Source organism: Rhipicephalus sanguineus, chromosome 1, assembly GCF_013339695.2.
Source record: "Rhipicephalus sanguineus isolate Rsan-2018 chromosome 1, BIME_Rsan_1.4, whole genome shotgun sequence".
NCBI classification, from domain to species: Eukaryota; Metazoa; Arthropoda; class Arachnida; order Ixodida; family Ixodidae; genus Rhipicephalus; species Rhipicephalus sanguineus.
In genome coordinates, this window is record NC_051176.1 from 228,580,714 (window position 1) to 228,590,727 (window position 10,014).

The 10,014-nt window shown below is 47.8% G+C and overlaps 1 protein-coding gene across 1 annotated transcript; it reads left to right on the forward strand.

The window, feature by feature from the left end:
- The first annotated feature begins 4,067 nt into the window (after positions 1–4,067).
- Positions 4,068–5,996, forward strand: LOC119387741 (neprilysin-21). Its single transcript, XM_037655247.2, has 2 exons — positions 4,068–4,227; positions 5,686–5,996. Exons 1-2 carry the CDS (start codon positions 4,079–4,081, stop codon positions 5,891–5,893), a joined length of 357 nt encoding a protein of 118 aa, XP_037511175.1. The 5' UTR covers positions 4,068–4,078; the 3' UTR covers positions 5,894–5,996.
- The last annotated feature ends 4,018 nt before the right edge of the window (positions 5,997–10,014 follow it).

The following is a 10,014-nucleotide window of genomic DNA, read 5'->3' on the forward strand; positions in this document are numbered from 1 at the left end:
AGTGCAGTTGAGCTGAGATTTCACTTTAACTCAGGGGTCGCGTGGTCGCGCTTGAAGGAACGCAAAAGTAAGCACTTAATTTCTTGCTCAAGGGCGCCTAAAGCTTTTCCGTTACATTTAAAATAAGAATTTCACATGCCATGTACGTGTCTGTTATTCCGTTGCTATCGACCACGTCCTTTGCCTCAGTACCATTTGCAGCATGCCGTGAAGACGCCGGCGTGTTATCGATCGGTCTGCCCTATATACATGTCGAACTGCCACGATTGTAACCGCAGGGCCTGGGCTTGCTGGCAACGCGGCCACAACTAGGACACGGTGGCCAGCGGCTGTGGGTGCCTCCCCTGACTTTCTTCAACCTACTGCTGCACCCGGCGGACGACTCGCTGAGGGCCTTCCTACTGCCGCGGCTTGGGCCCCGACTGCTTAGCCATCTGTACTCTCGGGTAAGCAGGCGACGCTGCCATCGGCGGTGAATTGTTGTTTTCTTCATCCATTTTAATTTCCCGTTATCATATAACTTCTATGGCACAATTAATGACTTCAATTAAGGTATCCTATGCTTTCCTTGACTCCATTATATGTAGTCTTATATTAATTACATTACCAGGCATTTAAAGGACCCCTCACCAGACCTCATTGCGAATTTTAATCAGACATTGGAACTTGAAAGGCGGGGCCGTCTATGGAGATGTCTTAGAGAAATTATTCTTTCAAAACAGTTCACTGTTAGGTAAGTTAGAAAAAAAACTAGTTACAATACCTCCAGTAGGCGAGTTTCACTGCCAAAACTGACACTCTTCCATTGTCTCAGCTTCTGTTCGCAAGCGGCGTAACTCCCTCTCAAGAGGACAGGAAGCGCGTCATGTTCACGTGACAAGCCCCGTCTTCGTTTCTTCTCCTGTCTTGCTTCGCAACGCGTGCATGGCGCCCCCCGCAATGGATGAAGAAACAAATTCATGTTCATGGGTCATGTTCAGTGACGCCTTAATGAGCGCCCGTTACGTAGGCATACGTGCTTATGACATTCACTCTCAACACATATCATCACATCACTTCATTTCCTTAAAGACCCTTCAAGGGCGTGTGACATAAGATGTAGGTTAGCAGTATAGCCAGGTGACGTTATTCGTAAAGAAAGATAAGGGGCTGGCATACTCCAGCGTAACGTCGACGCGCGCGTGTGCGCGTCACGGCGACGTTACGTCAACAAAAAACAGCCCTCTGTAGTTCGGCGTCGGCTGACCGCCAACGCGGCCGACGGCTGCTTGCGCGCTCGGCTCCGCATAGATCCTGCTGCATTTCGCGCCGGAGGCGCGCGGCCGCGCCGGAACCTGCTGCGCGGGCTGTTTCGTCGGTTCCCGACAGGTGGCGTGGCGCGTTCGTCGCTTTACTGCGCATGCGCTCCTCGAGATGCGATCGTACCGGCGCTTCGGAGCTGGCTCGACCACTGATCAGTGGGCTCGACGGTAGCGTCGCCGGCTCGACGTGACGAAACGCGACGTCCTCGCGCGCGTGCGTCGGGAAAGTCAAAGTATAACAAAGCCTTTAGTTACATCATTCGAGAAGGTTCTTTCTCCAAGCGCCTCTCCCTCAAGAATGAGGGCATGCGGCCTGTTTTTAACGTTCGTCCGCTTTCGTGCCACACAGGCGTTTTCGCGTCGGATGTACTGTCGGCCGCAAAAGTTTGCGGGATGTGCAGCGCGTGGCCGAGCGACGGAAAACTGCATTGCTGCGTCACCTACCGTGATGCGGCGCGTGTTGAGGCTATCGGCCGCAGCCTCAGCGATTAGATCCAGCAACGGTACGTTGTCTAAACGCGCCGTCGCTAATCGCCGAGGCCGATAGCCTCAACAACCGGCGCATCACGGTAGGTGACGCAGCAATGCAGTTTTACGTCGCTCTGCCACGCGCTGGAGATCCCGCAAAATTTTGCGGCCGACAGTACGTAGTACAGTCTCAGATTAGCACAAGAGACCGGCGGCCAGAGCCGCACAATCGCGACACACGGCGCTGCTGCTCACGAGCACGCCGATAGCGAGATTGCCAAGCACATTCCATTTTCCAAGCAGGGGTGGCCGGCGGTCCGGATTAAAGCAGTCCTATCTTGGCCATTCGAAAGCTCATATCTTAAAGAAGCGCTTCTCCATTGCTTATCAGCAGATGTGGTATGAACATGATTTTTTTTTTTCGCTGGAGTTGCAAGCAACCGTATCTTTATCGCTGTTGCCCCGAAAGAGCTGTTTGTTGGAGTGCATTCCGCCGGCCACCCCTGCTTTGAAAAATGGAATGTGCTTGGCACTCTCGATATCGGCGTGCTCGGGAAAAACAGCGCCGCGTGTCGCAATCTTGCCGCTCCGACCACCGGTCACTTGCGCCAATCTTTTTTCCGTTGAGACTACGCACCGCGGTTGCTCGTTTGCACTGTCCAAACCTGTTGAGGGTCCCTGTTGAGTGGCCCTGGTGAGCCCCTTAATGCAGCGTCCATGAAAAAATCAGCAAGAACTTACCGAGATGATGTTCAGGTATTCAGTGTGTTGGGTAGAAATGCTTCGCATGTCGAAAAGCATGCAGCTTCTGCCTGTGTGAACCAAGCAGCAAGATTCCGCAGCCAGAACTCAGTGTTGTGTCCGGACCACTGAAATATTATCCGACGCCGTAACTGGAGTCTGGCTCACGATCATCGGGGTAGTGGCAATTCCAGTTCGATGGCACTCGTATGAAAGTGATGACATGGATGCCCACAAACGATCACGTTGCCACGCTTTTTTGACCGAGTCTAACTGAAGGACGTGTCGTTGGCTAACACATGCGTAGCCGACCAGTCAGACCAGAAGCAAGAATACGATAATTTATTAACCATAGCTGAGCTTCAGCTGTGCTTTAAAGCGCGTCAAAAAATGACAAAACAATATGAAGGAGGATGACAGAATTAGAGGCACGCTTTAGACGCTGGCATCCTACCTGGCTTGATAGGCACATGTGCCTTAGGTGACGCAGCGGGGCACTACGCTCTTGCTCACCTCGGCGACGATGTTAAATACTGGTCAACGCTGCGCAGGAAGGTGACGGGAGCTTTACGCTGTAAGCACGTGCGAAAGAGCCTGAGCAAAGCTCGCCCCGAGCTGAAAGCGCAGCAAAGCTGCTAGCTCAGTTCAAGGTTGGGATGTGGACGCGATGTCAGGGCGCAGACACATTTGAAATCTGACCCTGCCCTATAGTGCCCAAGTCAACGGGCCCGTACCATGCTCGAGAAATTGATTGATTGATTGATTGATTGATTGATTGATTGATTGATTGATTGATTGATTGATTGATTGATTGATTGATTGATTGATTGATTGATTGATTGATTGATTGATTGATTGATTTTTTCAAAACGTCAGGATTTCTGACGTTCAATTTTCGAGCATCAAGAATCAAGAACTATCGCATTAGTCTCTTGAGCGCTGCGCCATTTGCGATTTGCCCGAGGTGCGCGGAATTCACCGCTTCTGCGTCCGCTTCGAGATGTTCCTTTCCCACCGTAGAATGGCGATGAGTACCTTCAGTTAGAAAGAATTCTTTCGGCACCGTTTTTTCCGAACTCGCCCTGGTCACAACTCGATGGGAAGTCATAATTGGACTACAATTCCGCGAAGGCATCAGAAAAATATTACTGCTGATGAGTAGGCATGGTCAAGAGGGTTAGGAACTGGTCCCACACGCACACCCCCATAACCTCACCAATTAAACTTGTTTTTGGTAGCAGCTGTCCCCTATTTTGAAATACCAAGATCAATCAGACACCAGCAGTTTTTCGCCGACAGCTTAGCCACTTCATTTAAAATAGTTGTGACCTTTAGGGTCACTTCATGTACTTTTTTGTGTGTTGTCGGAGTACGTTTAAATATGTGGGCTTTGCAGTAACGCTGTACCACGTACCATGCACAAGTAATTCAAAACCAGCCGTAGTCAGTAAAAAACTGAAGAAAATATATGCGCGTTATATTCCTGACAAATATACCCGTCACTGGCCTTGGCAGTCGAGTTGACGACGAGACGTTCGGTACATGCGCAGGCTGTCGAATTTGCACGAATGACTCCTGGCTCAGCAGACACACTCGTCACGAGCTTCGACACACTGTCGGCTTGCCTGAGGCGGAAGGACGCAGCATCCGGGATATCGGCCGCTGATCTTCATGGCCTGCGAGGGGCTCTCGAATCGTTCCGCAAGGAAGCACTAACGTGAGTAGACGATCATCTCTCATCTTCGGGGGTAGGTCGTCCACTTTCTCAAAAAAAAGGGGGGGAAAGAAATCTTTGTGAACGAATGAAGCCATTATGGCAGCTAATTTAACCTAAGCCAGTATAACGTAAATCTGTTCCGTCCTTCCGTATCCCGAGTTTGCAGCTCGGCCTCCAAGATTGGCTGAAATCTTTCTGGTCATTCACTCTGCGTTTGTCTGTTACGTGAGGTGACGAAAACCACGAAAACGCCCCATCGGAGAATGACATATACAGACTGCTAATGCGCAATTAGGTCGAAAAAAGATAACTTATTTCGCGTTCTGCACTTTTCTACGCATTATCGCTACAATGGTAAAATAATTTCGGTCAGCGCCAACATCATCTTTCAAGTGACGTCGCAAAACCGCGAAAAGTCGCCACGTCGAAATGAGGCATGTGCACATAGTAAAACTTTTGTTGGGCCTAGTTGGTACATAGCATTTGAGAATTTGAAGTTCAGCACAAATCAAGACGGACCACAAAGAATGGAAGAGACAAGCACTGGCGCTTAACTTCTGATTTGCGCTTAACTTATTTGCGCTGAACATCTCTTCTTAAATGTGCACAATAAACAACGTATTAATCAGAAAACCAAAGCGGATACTTTTGAGGATTGCACGGAAAGTGCCTCGTTCCGAACGGAATAGAGGACGGCAGCTCACATATCTGTAAGGCGGTGGTTACTCAAATAGCTGTCGATGAGAACGGATTTCTTTGCGTATAATAAGTATTTCGTGTAGCAGTATAACGCTTTAAGACTGTTTTGGGAACCCATACGACATCGCTCTGCGAACTATTCTTCGATAAAGATGTGTTAACGCCATCTTACGAGCCGCTGCGATTGTGGCGAGCCACCGCAACATAAGCGAGAAGAGAGGACCAAATGGGGGCACAGGCATATCCCTCATCTCCCAGGTTCCTCTTTGGCTTCGCGAGTCCGGCCCAACTAAAAGTCCCTCCATTTCTGCACGCTCATCGACTCGTGTCAGCCAGAAATAAGGAAGTCATGTCGCAACAGGCAAGGCATTTTCAGACATAAAACAAGGGTCCTCCTAAAACAAGAGCGTCTGACGGGGCAGTTCGGAAGAAATCGCGGGTTTCCGCCTCTGTTTGTGACTGCGGTAACATGTACATACTTGACGTCCGGAAGAACGGAATATGTTTGCATCATAGCTCCCATATTCTGCAATGCTGGAGCATCACTTGCCGTGAGTAGTTGGTATATGCCTTCGCAGCCAATCATCAGTCTCTAGTCGAAACTTGCGGCGAAACGCTCGCGCGCATTTTGGTTCTTGCTTCATTTTGCGCAGGTTGTACCTGTCGGTATGAATAGACGACTGAGTGGCAATTTCGTTCCCGCCGCTGCGCTAGAAAAAAACGCGCGCGCTATGTTTGAGCTGCCGTGGTCTTTCGCAGGTTGGTCAGTGACCACCGACTCGATGGTGTAGAACACCTGAGTGCCATGCAGCTCTTCTTCGTGCTATATGCTGCCAACGCGTGCGGAGAGCTGCGCTTCGGTGGTCGCCACCGCGTCAACGCACTCCTACGCAACGTGCCTCAGTTCGCCGAAGCTTTCAAGTGTGGTCCGGGCACACCCATGAATCCGGAAGAAAAGTGCAGCTGACAATCAGTGGCCTGAAGGCGTGCATCGTCTCGCCTTTCTTCAGAACAATGCGCCTACAGCGCTTACTCCGTGATCTACGGTTCTGACGTATTCATGCGCGCAACCAATACTTGTGGTCAACGCTTGGTATCTTTAGGGGAAAATCCCTCTCGGTAACTTTTTGGTGCAGCTCTTACGGACAAGATCAAGTCATCCGTACATTATTAAACGCAATCGCTTATACATTTCTCCGTACGTGAGCGTACCTAGTTTGGTTCCGTACGCCAGTAACTTATAAATAGTAAGGGCGTTGGGGTAGTATAGTGAAACTCTGAGAAATAGTGAAATATTCGAGAAATGTGATTTTCGAATGTCGAATAATTTCTCATTTCGAAACGATTGGAAGTGCACAAAAAGTGCACTTCAGACATGTGTGGAGTTCGTTTGATAAAAATCTGAGGCTTGGAAATGAGAAGCGCTTGCTTTTAGCTATCCAGTACACCATGACAATCGCAGTAAGGAACAGCGCCACAGATACATGCAGAAATAGCGTTCGTTGAAGGAGAGACGTTCGCCAACGACTTTGTATACATAGAAAGCTTAAAAAGCGATATGCAGTCTTATCCGTTGCATGGAAAACATTTAGCCAGGTTTTATCTGCGATCAGTCTTTCTGTCTTCCCTGTGTGCCTAACATCACTAAGGTTGGTAATTCCTCTTACGAATACATCTGGAGATGGCGGGCAGGTAAACAAAAAGGCAAACGGCGCGCGCACGTGTGTGTGTGTGTGTGTGTGTGTGTGTGTGTGTGTGTGTGTGTGTGTGTGTGTGTGTGTGTGTGTGTGTGTGTGTGTGTGTGTGTGTGTGTGTGTGTGAGAGAGAGAGAGAGAGCGTGAAAGAGAGACTTCTACATCACTCTAGACTGTTGCTGTGCTTTCATTAGCATCTACATACATTGCCATCATATGCTTCTACCTAACAAAGGAACCCCAATTTTATTCCCTTTCTTGGTATATGTGCGTGTGTTTTTCTGAGCTTCCAATGACGTTACGTGTGCGAATTCCTCCAACTCGCACTGCCTCCAAGAGACAAGCGTGACAAATGCAGGAATGCGGACGGGACTTAGTCAACGTTATGCAATAAAAAGAGGTGCCTAACTCGGCAAGCTTTTCATATATGTATGAGAATTCATTTACCGGCCATATTCGCTAGTATATTATGCCCGCTATCCAAATTGGCCGGCGCCCGCCCTTACGAACTGCTCTTGAAAGTGTAGCTCGTGCGTGTTTGTGTGAAAAGGAGGACGGGGTGAGCCGCTGGAAAAAAAAATGAACGGGGTCATTTAGCTACAGCTCCCTGCTGTCGCCATGGCTTCAGTGGTCAATCTGCACAACTCATCGAGCGAGTACTACAACCAAGGCACCGCCGTAATAAACTACCCTGTTTTCCGCTTAGTATAGTATACTCCGCGCACAAGCTTTCGCGTATGCAAGCCCTATACGTGGTTCCTCAGGCATGGCTAGATTCATAAATGTTTAAAAAGCCCGCATAACGGCTACCGCGACCGAGCTGTTACGTTTCGGTGCCTCCTCTGTGGACAGTAATTCCCCGCGTTTATCGCCATGCGCAAACGCCGTGAAAGTGGCTGCAATTACCCCGTACACAGGCTTCGCTGACCTCGTTCAAGATAGGTCTACCGTGCAGAGATCTAGGATGAGAGTGAGGCGCGTGGTTGCAATTTGCGCCGAGCTTCCCGAGCGTAGCTGCGTTTGGAGTGCAAGCAAGTGTAAATTTGGTGCACCAATGCTTTTGAGGTGCACGTAAGTGCTTTTCTGTCGCTGTTTATTCAATTCTTGCGTAGAAAAAGCAGAAATGGAAGGCTGTACACATGGTTTGTTTGTTTGTTTTTCACTTCGCGAACTAAATTTGTTGACAGAAAACTACTCGAGTCTTCATATTTCCCCAAACCTTATAAATTCCGCATGGCTAACTATAAAGTATGGCTATTGGCTATGCTTGGGTTGCAAAGCACAGTTATTCAAAAAAGAATTATTGAAAATGTTTATTATGCATCACGCGTGATGTCTCTACGTGAATTGCGTTCCCAGGGTTTAAATAAAAGATGTGGCTTTCAATGTCCTACGCATACATAATTAACGTTTTCCTGTTGTTTGCTCTCGCATAAGCAAACTGACTATAACACATTGTGATGTCACATTTTAGTTGTTGTTTTTGTTGTTGAGTGCCATCGTGTCAATGACGACTTCTGGTGACATCATGAGCATAAGAACGACAGTGAAATTTATTTAATGTATTTAATACACGGCTAGCCTTGACGTTTCTCTGTAGTTTCCCGAATTGTGCATGGGCGGCCTCGTTTTTTTCTTACATTTAACTCTTGCTGGTATTAATCTTTGACTCCTTGTAATGGTAGCTCGCATGACATTACCCAAATAGGGAAGTTTTAGTTTCAGTACCATTGCCTCGAAACATCATTCACGGGAAAAGCTAGGCCGTTAGAGGAATTTTAGTTTTCATGCTGACATCTTTGTCATTGATAATCTTTGAAGGTCCGCGCATGTTGCTCTTTTTCCCAACACTATTCTTCATTGTACCTCTTTTGTAGATCTATACCATCTTTACCTATTTTCGGACCCTGAAAAAAACACGTACCAACTTTAACCTCGTTGCCTATCTGAATCATCGGCGCTTCATCTCTTGTCATAGCTTTAGTCTTTCCTTGTTTAGAAAACGACGAACCTTCCGACTTCCTTCTTTCACCTTCAATATGAAGGTTTCTTTTTTCGTATTTTATGCTTTCTGTTTCTAATGCAGTGGCGTCTGCATAACATAAATTGGTGTCTCCAATTTTCGCTCCTATATCCCTGTCTACCAAATCAATTTCTGAGTATGTATTATACATATGAGTTCAATAAATGTGGCAGGCTCGCTGTACAGGGAGGTGTCGGTGTAAGTGCGGCGTGAGACTCCTCACCTATAGTCAGCCAAGTCAGCCCAGCTGCGAGCAGCGGGGCAGTTGCTCCTTCCAGCGACTGTCGTGAACGGCGATGGTTTTTGTAGAAACTGAGCCCTGTCCGGACATGTTCCTTGTCCGTGCGTGGGCAGAATACGACCCTATTTGGGCATGGCTTAAGAGGCTACGATACACTGTGCAGCCGGCGGACCTCACCCTCAACACGAAGAGCTGAGCTGCAAGGCTCAGCTGCATAATATACAGAATTTTGGTTTCCAATCGCCGTGGTCCATTAGCGGCTATGGTGTTTCGCTGCTACGCACGAAGCTGCGGGTTCGATTCCCGGCCACGGTGTCGCATTTTGACAGGTGAAGTGCAGGCACGTCCCCGTATTCAGGTTTAGGCGCACGTTATTGAACCGCAGGTGGTCAAAGTTAATCTGGAGTTCTCCACTACGTCGTGCGACGTGTAATTATATCGTGGCTCTGACATCTAAAAAACAAAGAATGTAATCTTCAATTCTGGCTTCCCCCGTCTCATCATACCTGTTCGCAGCACACGAAACAAAGCAGCTAGCAATGGTATCACAGCTGTGCCGCTTTTATATATACTCATCCCAGTGATCGATAACATTAGCAGAGACAATTTACAGTCCATATATAATTGCATTCAACACTACATAAGCATTGTTCTTGAGTTCTTGGGTAAGCAAATGAACAAACATCCATGCTTCTTGCATAGACTCATGCACAACTCTCTAATGTCCATTCTTTTCTGCGGGAGCAATTAGGCTCATTCACCAAGCCCGCTTCCTACGCGATGCGCGAATCGCTTCGTATCACTCTTATTACCCGCGAATGAACGAAAGAATGGAATTTTCAGAGCTCGCTTCTTTGTTTGACACCACCTTAATGAAAACCAGCAGATAATGAAGCCAAGGAAGGTATAGGGGACGTTAATTGTACTATTTTAAATGCATTTTAGTAACTGTAGCAACTGCATTGTAGTAATTGTAGTAATTACTACAATGCAGTGAAACCGTTACAATTAACGTCCCCTATACCTTCCTTTGCTTCATTATCTGTTGGTTTTCACTGGGCCATATTACCTGCAGACGCAATCGGAAGTATATAAGCGGCGTGTGCATTTATTCGCAAAACCAGAAAAAA